Raw genomic sequence first — 13,776 nt, forward strand, 5'->3', positions numbered from 1 at the left:
CACAAAGGACGGATAGGGTGTGAGGTGATGGTGGGAAGGCTTCTCTGAGGAGGTAACGCCTGTGCAGGTGGGACAGCCTCATGGACGTCGGCAGGAACAGCATTCCAGGCAGAGGGAACAGCCAGGACGAGGCCCTGAGGTGGGGGGAGGGCAGCCGGCGGCCAGTGGGCGAGCGCAGTGCTGGCGTGACAGGCAGGCCTAGTGGGAGGACTGCGATTGTGCTTTTCTTTGAAATCCTCTTAACAAGAGGCCCCCGGAATGTCCATGATGACTCACGGCTGAGTGGTCTGCAGCTGGAGGGCCCGTGAGGCCAGGCTCCCGGGACTGTGTGGCCTGGGCCGGGGTCCTTGGGGTCCAGACATGGGGCAGTGGGCTGGCCGGCCCGCACTACTGGGCTGAGGCCTCAAGGCCAGGGCAGAGCCACACAGGTGGACGGGACGCCCCAGGGCCAACTACAATGACTTCCCCTCCCCCACCCAGCCCCTGGGGTCAGGGAGGGAAATGACCATCCCTGGCCCAGTGCCTGGCCTGGGGGCCAGTGTGAGGCCCATTGTTTGAGGCTGGAGCTGGGGGGTCCAGGGCCTCCGGGAAGCCCCCGGCAATGTCCTTTGTCCCACTTCCCACAAATCCAGAGGCCCAGCGAGGACCCGAGTGAGCAGATGCACGGCAGCTCCGACAGGATGAAGGCGCTGGCGGCTGTCCTGCTGGCCCTGCTGCTGTGCGGGCAGCAAGGTACTCGGGGCGAGGGGAGAGCCTGCAGCGAGGGGGACAGCATAGTCCAGGCACACAGGACCCCCAGGATCATCCAGCCTGGGGGCAAGACATGGCTTGGGAAGAAGGAGGGAGTGCAGCTGGAGGCCAAGGCCAGAGGGAGGTGGATGGGGCTGTCCTGGGTTCCCACGGCTCCTTGAACCTCCAGCCCCGGCCCAGCCAGGCCCTGGGGGCGCGGGCTCCCCCCCACCCAACCCCCGGCTCAGCCTCTCAGAGAGGCAGGCTTTGGGGTGCCCTCTCCTCTCTCAGCCTCAGTTTCCTCTTCTGTGAAATGGACAGGCCATCCTGACGGCTACGGGCCAGCTGCTGTAAAGGGCCAGCACACAACCCCTAGTGTTGCCGATAAGGACAATGCCAGGCTACACACAGGTAAGGAAGCAGGGCCAGGGCTCGGAGACCCAGGCAGCGACCTCACCAGCTTGGGAGGCAGCGGGGAGGACAGAGGGACTGAGAAGGGGGCTGATGGATCGAGGGGTGGGGGCGTGGCACTGGACCCCGAGCATGTGTCCTCTGTGCCCGGGTAGTGGAGGTTTACAGGCGTCCCTGCGCGGCCAGGCAGAGGGTGGGCGCAGGAGGTCGAGGATGACGACGTGGACTCTGGGCCCGAAGGCTATGACGACGAGGATGACGAGGAGGATGAGGAGGCCAGCGTGACTGCAGGCAGCAGCGGCACAGGTACCTGCCCACCCCGACCCCACGGTGGGGCACTCGTCCCCCTTTTCCAACACAGGCATGGGTACCGCCGAGGGCCAGGGTCCGCGAGGCTGCCAGTGAGGACACGACAGGCAAAGGCCTCCGCCTGTGAGCTTCCCTTTCCTCGTGGGGGAAGGGGAGAGGAAGGGCCCCTGACACTCAGCAGACCCTCACCTCTCACCCTGACCGTGACCCTCAACTGCCATCCAGAGTAGGGAGGCCTAGAGAAGGAGCCATTCCTGGGAGGGACAATGGTGTCGGGGCAGAGAGGTTAAACAGGAGTTCACCAAGCAGACAGGAGCACAGCAGAGCCCTGGGACGGGGATACCAGAGAGTCAAAGGCCCTGGGTGTGGAGTCCTGTTCAGAAAGACATGAGCATCCTGGCACTGGTGGGGCAGGGCGAGGGGAAGGAAAGGGGGCCAGTGCTGAGGCAGGGGCGCAGGGAGGCTCCAGCAGGGCAGGGTTGGTGGGGACCAGCTGAGAATGGGTGAGTTGGACAGGAATTGGGAAGAGACGTCGGAGGTGAAGAGGTGGGAGGTGGGAGGCGCGGGTGAGCGGGGCGCTCTGGGGACTGAGCCCGCCCGGCCTCCCAGTGCGGCTGCGGTGCTACTCCTGCCAGACCCTGCACAGGGATGAGAGCTGCGAACAGATGCAGAGCTGCACCCTCCCCAAGACATGCAAAACCATCGTCTCCCACTGGAATACTGGTGAGTAGGCCACCCGGGGGCAGCCGGACAGGAGGAGCCCATCACCCACGTCTGTGAGGGGCCTCGTCCCTGCCCCGTCCACACAGTGTGACGCACTTTCTCCACCACCCCCTTCCCACCCAGAGTCAGGTCCCCGGACCACCTACTCGGGGTGGTGTGCAGACACATGTCAACCCGTCAGCAGGACGGTGGACGGATCCCTGACGACCATATCCTGCTGCCAGGCCAGCCTATGCAACATCCCGCCCTGGCAGGACCCCCAGGGAAGTGGGGCAGGTGGCCCCCAGGGTAGACCCTCAACTGCGGCCGCCACCTTCCTGCTCAGCCTCCTCGCTGGCCTTCAGGCAATGGGGTTCTGAGTGGGGGGCGTCCCATCCCCACCCCCAGCCCGGCTTATACCCTGGCTGGTCAGCACTCTGTCCACTGTCTTCCCCTCCCTTCCCCTCCCCTGCCCCCACCCCAGCTTTGGAGAATAAACTGGAAGCGTCTGTAATGATCCGGCCAGCACTGGTTCCTCACAGCCACGTCTGCCTTTCCTCCGTTTCCCCATCTAGCACCCTGGCCTCCTCTCCCTGCCTGTGTGTGGCAGGATGGCCAGCACATGGGCCTTAGGTCCAGGCCTCAGCTGCTCACAGGGTGGGTCCACACAGCTCCCGCCCCTGGCAGAGAAAACACTCACCATATGCCAGGGGGGAGACCACCCCAATTTGCTCCCCAACTTCCCACCAACAAAACACCTCCATCCATGTGATGGGCAGCCCATCTGGGGGAGGAGACTTTGGGAGGAAGGCTTCCTTGGCCTATAGGAGGAAGGGCCCCGCCACCCCGGGAGGCTGCTGGGGTTTGAGGGTGGAGTTAATGAGGGGCTGGAAGAAGAAGAGAAAAGAGAGGGAGGCAGGAGGGGTGGCCGAGATGGGACTTTGCAGCCGACCGCTCAGCCTGGTGGGTGCCGAGGGCATAGGGGCAGTGAACGGGGCGGTCAGGCCACCAGCATCAGGGAGGGGTGACATGGCCTCTGGGCTCCTGAGGAGAAGAGGAGAGGAGCAGTGGGAGGGGGCCGGGTAGGAGAACCTCAGCTTCCCCAGCATCTGCTCTGGCTAGGCTGGTGTCATTGGCTGCTGGGCACTTGGCCTTCTTGACTGGTGACAGGACAGAGCCCTGGAGTGGGAGAGAGGAGGCCTGGGCCTGGGCCTGGACCTCAGTTTCCCCATCAGAGCAGTACAGAACAAGGCTTAGAGGACCCCTGATCCCCACCAGCTCAACATCCCCTGGGCTGGGAAGCCCAGAACTCTATCCTGCCTGTCAAGTATCCCAGCAGGCAGAGTAGTCTCCCACTTTCCATTCTCCCGTTTCCTTACTAATGGAAACCTCAAGGCCTAGCTGGGGATGGGGGGCAAATCCTTTAGGTAGAGATGGCATATCTTTCTCTTCTCCTTTCTCCTTCCTGTGGCTGGAATGATGGCTGGAGCACAGCAGCCACCTTGCACCATGAGGCGGCATACTGAGAATGGCAGGGCAGCATGGAGGAAGGGGCCTGGACCCATTATACCAGCCTTGCACTGCCTAGCTCAGGACCCCTTTACCTAGGAGGGAAATAAACCTCTGCCATCTTGAAGCTAGTTATTTTGGGTTTCTCTGTTTCTTGCATTTTCACACGCTCTCATGCATGTGCACGTATTCACATGTACTCCCACTTGCACACACACTCATGGACACACACATCTACACACACAGTCCCTACAAAAGCATAGCAGATAAGAGCAGAGCTCGGGGGCCACACTGCCTGGGTTCGAATGTTAGGCCCACACCCTCCAGCTCCAGGCCCCAGGTGAGCCCCTTCGCCTGCAGCTGGGTTTCCTCATCTGCCAAGTGGGAAAGTAGGAGACCCCTCCCTGTAGGGCTGCAGTGAGAATTGACTGAAGCGCCGAGGGGGCTGCTTGTAGCCCATGCCTGGCAGAGAGTAAACGCTCAGCAAACACGCGCTACTGTTGTCAGGGCAACCCTTATGGCCCCGCCCCTGTGTGCCACCCGCATGTGCAAGCTCATGGGAGACGCCCCACCCGAGTCCTTTACCATCACAAGAAGCCTCGTTAGCCACACCTGCCCGCTGTAGAAACACTGGGCGCCATCACCTGCGTTCACAGGATTCCCTTCAACCCTCCGACCTGAAGCCCCTGCCCCCCGTGCGCCTCTGGAGCCGACCTCCTTCTCGGCCCTCGGCAGCAGGAGGGAGCCAGGGCGGGCTCAGTCTGAAGCCACTGGCTGGAGGGCCTGCCCTGGGCTCCTGCTTTGGCGACAGCCTCTTCTCGGGCCTCCGGGCGCCCTGCGTACAGCTGGGCCCCTGATGCCCGCCCTGGAGAGCAGAAAGCACAGCCCTGACCCCTCACTGGGGCTTTAACCTGCCCCTGCCCGAGGGCACAGGAGGAAGCAAGTGGTGCCTTGAGCAGGCAGGTCCAGCTGTGGGCGGGGACCTGACGTGCCTGCTGGGCACCCCGTCCCAGAACACCGCCCCTCCCCGCCGCCCAGCCAGCTCACTGTCCTGGCACCCAACAGTCCCGCCGATGGAAGTGACACTTCTGCGCAAGGTCCCGCAGCTGGTGGTGGCAGGTCCAGGACCCAGCTGCGGGCTTCCCGCCGACAGCGGCCGCCTTCCCGGGGGGCCACAGGCCAGGCGGGCAGTGGCTCCAGGGTGCCTGAGCCAGAGGTTGGAAGTGGCTAGATGGCGGCCAAGACCCAGCTGGGTCCCCAGGCCAAGTCCAGTGTGAGGTGTCAGCGGACGGTCACAGCCAGGGCCTTGTCACAGCCCCTCTGCGCCTTCCCAGGAGGCTGGCGGGGAGTATATCCATCTAGATCACTGCCCCTGCTCCCCACGGCTGCCCAAACAAATGACCACAAACTCGGTGGCTTAAAACCACACACATGAATTATCTTATGGTTCTGGAGGTCAGAAGGTATCACAGGGCTGTGTCCCTTTTGGAGGCTGTGATGGTCAGTTTTATGGGTCAGCTTGACTGGGCTAAGGGATGCCCATGTAGCTGGCAAAACATTATTTCTGGTGTTTCTGTGAGAGTGTTTCCAGAAGAGCTTGACATTTGAATGGCGGGCCTGAGAAAGGAAGATCACCACCGCCCAGGTGAGTGGGCATCACCCAGTCGATCCAAGGCCCCGATGGAACAAAAAGGCAGGAAGGACAAACTCACTCTCTCTTCTGGAGCTGGGCTGCCCATCCTCTCCTGCCCTCAGACGTCAGCGCTCCTGGTTCTCAGGTCTTGGGACTCAGAGGGAATTTACCGCACCACTTTCCTGTTCTCCCGCTTCCAGAGAGCAGGTTGCGGGGCTCCTCGGCCTCCAGGACCGCGTGACCCAATTCCTGTAATCAGTCCTCTGTGCGTGTCTGTGTCCTGACCTCCTCTTCTTATAAGGACACCAGTCAGATTGGCTTGGGGCCACCCTCGTGACCTCACGTACCTTAATCGCCTCTAAGAACCCCATCTCCAAACACAGTCCCGTTCTGAGGTCATGCGGTTAGGACTTCAGCATATGGATTTGGGGGACACCAGTTCAGCCCGTCGCAAGGGGGACAGGGCTCTGTGGGGGGCCCAGAGGGGGGCAACAGCCCTGAACTGAATTTAAAGGAGGTGCTCGCCAGGGTGGTGGAGATGGGGGAGGAGGGGCGGGGGAGCTGCAGGCAGACGGGGTGGAGGGTGGGTCGCGGTGGGCAGGGGAGGGCTGGAGCACGGCTCACAGCTCCGAGGCTCGGCTCACGAGCCCCGGCCCGCCTGTGGCCCTCATGAGCACAGCTGGTGGCCAGGCGGGGCCGCCCGCTCCTGCTGGCTTCCTCAGCGCTCGGTCCATCTCCTCAGGGTGCCTGTGTCCCCCACGAGCCCCATGGCAGCGGCAGCCAAGCTCCGAGCACCGGGTCGTGTGTGCAGACCTTCCCTGTCAACGGAGGCAGGCCTCTGCCCGCCCGCAAACCCGCCCCCAGGCTGTCCCCGCCCCGCAGAGGGCACGCACCTGTGGTGACCTTGCGCCTGCCTCTCGCCTCCAGAGGTTGTGCTGTCACGGCCTGCAGCTCCCCCCTGCCCGCCCCACTGAGGGCCCCCCACATGGCGGTCTGGGGGCCTCGCCGGAGCCCCTCGCCCCGGCCCGCACGCTGCCCTCGCCTCGGGGACCCTGTGGCGTTTGCGGGTGACCGAGCCCGGCACAACTTTCTGCCACCAAAGCAGTGAGGGTGCTCGTCCTCCTAGGAGCCTGGAAGCGGGCTTCCCGTGGGCACAGCGCTGCTGAAGGGCCTCTAGCAGCACCGGCCAGGCAGGAGAGGACGCCCGCTGACCCGGCCGTTCCTCAGATGCCCAGCCGGCGACGGCAGCGGCTCTGTGAGGTGCCTCCTTCTGGACGAGAGCGGGGGGCGTGAGGGGCCCCTCCAGGCGCCCGGCCCGCCCGCGGACACGGAGGGGCACGGCTGTCCCAGAGGCCAGGCACGGGAGCGGGAGGGGCCCCGGGCGGTGGGCCAGCCTCCGGGCCTCGGTGCTCAGGCCTCGGGACCCTCCAGAGCAGGCCCTTCCCCGGGCACGTGCAGGCGCTCGGCCCCCCACAGGGCCCCCCTCAAGAGCCTGATGCTGGAAACTTCCGGGGCCTGGTGGCCCCAGGTAAGGGCTCTGCCCTGCAGCTCAGACGCCATTGAGGCTTCCCGGTTTTTCCAGTGTGATATGGGGACCAGGCGTGAGATGCCTGCTGGGCCTCCAGGTTGAACTGGCCTCTTCCTGGCTGAGAGGCCTTGGCAAGAGGCTCGGCCTCTCTGTGCTCAGTTGTCTCTTCCACGAAACTGCAGAAACACGGAGCCCATCTCCTAGCATCCCCGTGGAGGCTGGGTGGGTGCCGGCTGCCAGGCCCTGGTGCACCACCAACGCCAGGGGTGAATGCCATGGTCACTGCTCTGACCCCGGAGCTGTCCCTGGGGGGCTGCTCTGAGCTCCGAGCTGCTGTCCCTTGGGTTGGGAGGGTTCCTCTGGGCCCTGCACTTTGGCCTTTGGAGGCAGGCCTTCTGTCTCTCTTCCCAGCATTGGGTGGACCCACTCGCCCTGCTCCCTTCCAGGTCCCCTGCCCCTGTCCCACCCCCTGGCCCCCTTGAGAAGGGAACAAATGAACCCAGTGGGCAGAGGGACCCCTTCTGCACCCCCTGGGATCCCCTCAGACCCTGTGTCCCCACCCAGCCCTGGCGCTGGCAGCAAGCTCAGGCAGGATGCTGTGTTCCCTTCTTTTCTGGGCTCACCCGAGCTGCCAGCTGGACGAGGGGCTGCGGGAGTCCTGTCCCAGTGGGCAGTCCTGGGCATCCCGCCCCAGCTCCTTTAACGTGGTGTTTTCTTTGGGACTTCCTTTCTCTTAGCGCAGGAAGCAGATGGCCATGGTCGCATTTCCTGTCCTTGTTCGCGACCATGAGAACTGGGTGAGGACGAAGCAGTGACCCGAAAGCAGGACATTCCTGAGGACAGAGATTCCCGGCCATCGGCCTTGGACAGACCCAGCGGCGCCCTCCAATGACCACCGGGGTTCGCAGAAGCCGATGGACTCGGGGACTGGTCAGCAGTGGGAGCTGAGCGAGACCACCGACTCCCAGGCACACAGTCCGACCAGGAACTCACCGGAAGGGAGGGGAGTCACAGCGATGTCACTCGAAGATGTCAGGCCTGCACACCTCAAGGGCTCCTGCCTGAGAGCGGGTTGGGGGGAGGCCCACTTGGGGATGCAGAAATGTGTTTCAGTGTCAAGGATGCTGACCAGAGCAGAGCCGCCCTCACCCATGGGACCAGGGTGGCTCTGGGCACCCAGAGATGGAGAATTGGGGCGGGGGCTATGCTGGAGTAACGTGGAAAAACCTCCCCTCGGGGTGCCCCCTTACTCAGCCTCATAATCCTCCCAGAAAGAAACCCAGGGTACGTGGCAGGGGCGGTGGCACATGGGCTCTCAGCCCTGCAGAGCAGGCGTCCTGGAGAGGAGCAGCCCCGTGAAGCCCCAACCTCAGAACAGCCTCAGGCAGGAAACCCCTGAGTGCGGCGGCTGCAGGAAAGCCCTCAGCTCCAGACTGCTTGTGAACCACCAGCTACAATGAAAGAGAAGCTGTGCGGACAGAACACAGCCTCAGAGTTGGGAAAATTCCCAAAATAACCAAAGGGGAGTTGGGAGAGGCTGTTCTAAACAGAGTCCATTGGAGGAAACTGGGAGTTTGAAGTTTAGTGGTTTTTCATTTTTCATTTCACAGGTTTTTCATGTGCCTCCATACATTTGTCCTGTTGCCAGGCAGGGAGAAAATCTTCCTTCCTCCTGCTGGGTAGTAAGCGGTAACCTTCCTCCTGCTGGGTCTGCAACTGAGGTGAAGTGACAGGGTGTGAGAGCTCCCCGTTCTGGCCTCCTGACTCCATTTTAAATGATGTTTCTGTTCATTAAATTTCACAGCAGTATTAAAATAACAACAGGAATCTAAGACCAAATAGGTCCACAACCCCATTGCTTAATCAAATTACGTTTTCATGCATCCATATGCTTACTTAAGTTTTGAATAGTCACAGTTAATTCTGCATCTCTATTTTAATATTATAGTGTGTCTTTTTTCCACTTCGGCACAACTTTATTTCTCCATTCACCTTCCCTCTCATTTTGCCTCATCTCCATATACCCCATCTGGTAGCCAAAGTTAATAGAGCAGCAAACTACATCCTGCAGGCCAAATCTGGCCAGCTACCTGTTTTTGTAAATAAAGATGCACTGAAACACAGCCACCTTATTTGTTTACATTTTGTCTATGGCTAATTTCACACTTCCAGGGCAAAACTGAATAGCTACAACAGAAGCCATCTGGCCTGAAAAGCCTAAAATATTTACTAGATGGCCCTTCACAGAAAAAGTTTGCTGGCCCCTAGCCTGGTGTGTGTCCCTCCATACATTTCTCTGTTCTCATATGGACATATAGAAACAAATACATGAATATAGGTTTTGTTTTAGCCATTGTTTGCTTTTATAATAAAACTTGCTTTCTTTTTACTTAACAATATCTTGAGGACAGTCATTGTGCGTGTGTGTGTGTGTGTGTGTGTGTGTGTGTGTGTGGTATGATGATTAAGAATACAAGCTCTGGAGTCAGAAGCTTGGCTCTGCACGCACTAGCTCTACAACCTCCGGAAAATTGTCTGACTTCTCTGTTCCCCAATTTATTCAGCCATGTCATGGAGATGTTATAGTACCTAAATCATTGGGTTGCTGTGAGGATTAGATGAGATAACACATGTAAAATGCTTAGAACATTCAATAAACTCTTAGTAAACATCAGCTATTATTGTTCATTCAAAAATATGTATTGAGGAAATTCTGAATAGTTGAAGTAATAGCAGCAGAATAAATGTGAATCTTCTAACATTTCCTTCAAAATATCAATAAAGAACAAATAAAATGACAGAAAACTCATGCCCTAGGTGTAACTATAAGACAGAAAACATCCGAACTTTGAGTTACCTGTAAAACAAGAAGCAAGAAGGGGAATTTAAGATCTTGTGAGACAAAAGAAAGTTTTCAAAAATCAAACATCACACATCCTTTCCCCACTGACACCCCTCTTCCACAAACAAAAGCCATCAGGTAACGAAACTATGCTTTTTTTTACATTTACACAAGAGGTCCCTCTTGGGCTAGGAATCTTGTAAAACAACCCATACCTCTGTACACAGAAATGCAGGGGTGAGCTCACCATCTCTCTAAAACCACTACGCAAAGGGAGAGAAAATGGGGATCAAACAATTCAGCTCATGAAAATTCCCAAAATAACCAATAGCAAAATAGAAGGAAACTGAAACTCCAAACTGAATCAAATATCTGCAAGTATTTGGAGATATGGAAACAAAGGGGGAAAAAAACTTGAATCAGAACAGAAATGAACAAAAAGTAGGAAGAAATAAGGGAACTCAGGAAAACATAGAAGAAAAATCAATAACCAATCAGAAATGAAGACTGAATGACATCATGCACAAGGAAGAACAGATTTGAATGAAATTAATAAGGAAAGCAGGAAAATAACAAAGAGAATTTAAAAATGAAGAAGTAAGAAGTGTTAGAGAGAAAGTGATCAAAATGGAAGACAGGCAAAGAAGAGATAATGTACGGAAAACTGGAATTCCTGAAGAAAATAAAACAATGGAAAAGAACTAAGACTTAAAACTATAATCCAAGAAAAGTTTCTGGAAATAAAAGAAGACCTAAATCTACATCTTGAAAGGGATCACTAGGTACCAGGAAAACATAAGCCACAATGACCAAGTCTGAGACTGCCTACAAAAACTGTGAGATTTTGACGATAAAGAAAAAGTCAAGGTTCCCAGGCAAAAAGGTCAAATACTTTCCAGGAGCAGAAGAATTAGACCAGCATCAAATTTCTCAAAATCCACAACAGTAAGCAAAGCGACAATGGAGTAGAAGTTTCAAAAAAAAACAAGAAAGGAAACTGTGAACCAAGGGTTGTGTATCCACTCACACTGTGATCTTACAGGAGCTCAGGGATCCTGTACCTTTGAGCCCAACATGAGGGATGTACCAGAAGCTTCATCCAACCAAGAGATGACAGGAACTTCAGCAAAAAAAGATGGATGGTGTGATCATTTAATGCCTTGACCTTGGGTCTAACATCAAAAAAAAGTGAGTGGTGGGACTTCCCTGGCCATCCAGTGGTTAAGACTCCACGCTTCCACTGCTGTGGCCCGGGTCCAATCCCCGATTGGGGAACTAAGATCCCGCAAGCCATGTGGCGTGGTCAAAAAAAAAAGTGAGTGGAAGAACGCACTTTATATCTATTTTCTGACCAAGTAGAAATAACGTAACTTCTAAAATGTGAGGAGGTGGGAGAGAAGGAGGTGGGAAATTTCCCTGATTGTGTATCGGCGACAGTACAAGTTAGGATAACATTCAATCTAGGTGAGCACAGCTCTTTCCTGCTGAGCCAAGCTTGCCTCCCATGTGCCATTTCGTGTCCTAGAATTCTCTTCTCCCTGTTGGCCCCCCACCTGTGACCCCCACATCAGAACACATGCACCTTGTATGCAGGTGCCCGGGCTACAGCGCCCCAGCGAGAAGGAAGCCGATATTCCGGAAGGTGAGCATTCTGAGCACTTGGCAGGGGCCTGGAGCAAAGGATGCTCCAGAAAAGCCTCCAAGTCCCCCAGCTCTCCTCCTCACAGAGGCTGCCCCCATGGAAAGAGGACCCCCTTCCTCCCTCATCCCCCAATGTTGCCGTACATATTTATAGGGCAGCTGGTGGGGGGGCGGGGGGGACAGGTCTGGGTGACAGCAGGGCTTCCTGGCCGGGGAAATGGCCTCTGACCAGACCTTACACACCAGTGCTGTTGGCATCACCTGGAGCTCCTGGTGGACCAACTCGGCCACCAAAGGGGGGGCTGGAGGGAGCCACCAGGGCCACCAGGAGGCCAAGCTTTGTGTCTCTCCTCAGAGACAGGAGAACGCCTTTCTTTCTGCTGTGTTGCTTCTTCTCAGTCGCATTCTCTCTGTCCAGCCATCAGTCACTCAATAATATTGATTCTGCACCAGCTCTGGGCTGGACCATGTTTAGGGTCCTGGGGATACAAAGGTGAATAAGGCAGGTGCTGATCCGAGTCATAGGTGGTATGTAATGTGTAGAGACAGACGCACGAGCAGAACAACTCCACATAAAGTTGCAAAGGTAGGACAGAAGCACACACTGAGGGCTGAACTGAGCAGAGTCTTGGAGGACAGGTCAGTCAGGTGCAGGAAGGCGGGAGGGTATGCCAGGTGCAGGGGAGCTCAGGGCCTGAAGCCCGGGTCTTGCAGAAACGTACACTACTTGCTGGGTCTCATGGAAGGGCAAGCAGTGGCAAGAGGGTGGCCAGCAGGTTGCTGGAGGGCCAAGGTAAGGGGACTTCTCAGGCCTGTAGGGGGAGCTCTCACGCCCGGTGTGTGTGGGACCAGCATCCCATCCCTTGTGCTGTGGGACCAGCCCCTCCCAACTCCCCCCTTTTCCTTCCTTCTAGATTTGCCTATGGTCCACCATAGCTTGCATTTCCTGAATTGCAATTCCTCTGGCTATTCCCAAATAAACTTGCTTTTGCTGGTAAAATACCTGGCTATTATTATATTACTGAAGTTGACAGTAGCAACAAAGAAGGAAGCAGAGTTAAGTTTGGTCTTGAATATTTTGAAATCGAGGTACCTAAAGCTCCTGCAAGGGTGAAGTCCAGGAGAGAGCTGGACAGCAGGGGCTAGAAACAGAGATATGTGGGAGAAGGCTGTATCTAGGTGACATCAGGGTCAAGTGCCCATTCGTTGCACCACACATAATGAGACCCCACCAGAAAAAGCAAAACCATGTGCCCCAAAAGACTTGATTTTCTGGCATGGGAAGGGAAGATGAACATAATAAACACAATAATAAGGAAATTACATAGTATGTTAGAAAGTGGAAACTGCTATGAAAAAAAATGCAGGGAAGGGTGAGGGCCAGAAGGTGGAGAAAGAGGCAGAATGCTGTGGTATTACAGAATGTGACCCCCAACAGTGCAGGCAGCACCCAGGACGTGCTCCTAACCAGAGGACTACAGCAGAGGTGACAGAAGGCTGCTCCTACCGTTAGGTCATATGAGACTCCACCCCAGTAGACCGGGGCCAGAGGCTCTCCACTGACCCTGAAGGAGCATGAAGAGGGTCACATGGCAGGGAACTGTGGGCAGCCTCTAAGACCTAAGGTCAGCCTCCCAACAGCCCAGAAAAAGCTGGCCCTCAGTCACACAGCCACCAAGAAAGGAAGCCTGCTAACAACCACATGAGTGTGGAAGCAGATCCTTCCACAGTCTCGCCTCCAGCTGAGAACACAGCCCGCGGACACCATGACCGCAGCCTTGCCAGACTGAGCAGAGGACCACCTAAGACTCGCTGGACTCCTGTCCCACAGGAACTGTGATATAACAAACACGTATTGTTTTAAGCTGCTAACCTTGTGATAACCAGGAAACTAATACACACAGGGCAGTCAGTGGTCAGGGGTCCCCTCTAGGAGGTGAGCTCTCAGCAGGCGGAAGTGGGAGTGAGCCAACCAGACAGCTGGGGACAAGTGTCCCAGGCAGAGCGAGTGGCCAGTGCAACTGAACGCACGCCACAGCGTGCCTGCTGCCTCTAAGGAACTCAAACAGGTGGCTGGCTAGGAGGGCACGAGTGAGAGAGGGGGCTGGGGTGAGTGGGGGCAGCCACAAGAGAAGGAAGGGGATGCGGGGGGAGCGAGGGGGGCTGAAGTGAGTGATGGAGTACAGGAGTAAGGGGGCACAAGAGTAAGGGAGCGGGTGCAGAGGTGACTGAGGTGCAGCTAATGGGGGGCGGTGGCTGCGTGAGGGGGCGTGTGGGACCCCAGCGGAGTGGGAGGAGGTGGCTCGGGGGCGGGGTCCTCCGTGGCGCACCACCGAGTTGCTGGGGCCTCGCCACCTAGAGCGGCACCGGAAACGGCCGGCTGGGAGCAGGCTCTTCCTGCGGGCACCGAAGGCGAGCGGGCGGGCGGGCTAGCGGGGATCGCCTGAAATGGGAAACCAGCTGAGGGGCGGA

At 57.2% G+C, this 13,776-nt stretch overlaps 1 protein-coding gene across 1 annotated transcript; it reads left to right on the forward strand.

Annotated features, from left to right (window-relative positions):
• The first annotated feature begins 613 nt into the window (after positions 1-613).
• Positions 614-2,665, forward strand: GPIHBP1 (glycosylphosphatidylinositol anchored high density lipoprotein binding protein 1). The gene is made up of 5 exons (XM_061171929.1): positions 614-732; positions 1,021-1,140; positions 1,327-1,446; positions 2,059-2,172; positions 2,296-2,665. The coding sequence occupies exons 1-5, from the start codon at positions 660-662 to the stop codon at positions 2,529-2,531; spliced, it is 663 nt and encodes a 220-aa protein (XP_061027912.1). The 5' UTR covers positions 614-659; the 3' UTR covers positions 2,532-2,665.
• The last annotated feature ends 11,111 nt before the right edge of the window (positions 2,666-13,776 follow it).

Source organism: Eubalaena glacialis, chromosome 17, assembly GCF_028564815.1.
Source record: "Eubalaena glacialis isolate mEubGla1 chromosome 17, mEubGla1.1.hap2.+ XY, whole genome shotgun sequence".
Classification (NCBI taxonomy): Eukaryota; Metazoa; Chordata; class Mammalia; order Artiodactyla; family Balaenidae; genus Eubalaena; species Eubalaena glacialis.

What these genes read in the sequence shown, in the direction of transcription:
- GPIHBP1 (XM_061171929.1), top strand. Translation starts at nt 660, where the DNA reads ATGCACGGCAGCTCCGACAGGATGAAGGCGCTGGCGGCTGTCCTGCTG. An exon ending in GCTGCTGTGCGGGCAGCAAG is followed by an intron (nt 733 to 1,020) that starts GTACTCGGGGCG and finishes CTCCTCTCTCAG; the next exon opens with CCTCAGTTTCCTCTTCTGTG. An exon ending in CAATGCCAGGCTACACACAG is followed by an intron (nt 1,141 to 1,326) that starts GTAAGGAAGCAG and finishes CTGCGCGGCCAG; the next exon opens with GCAGAGGGTGGGCGCAGGAG.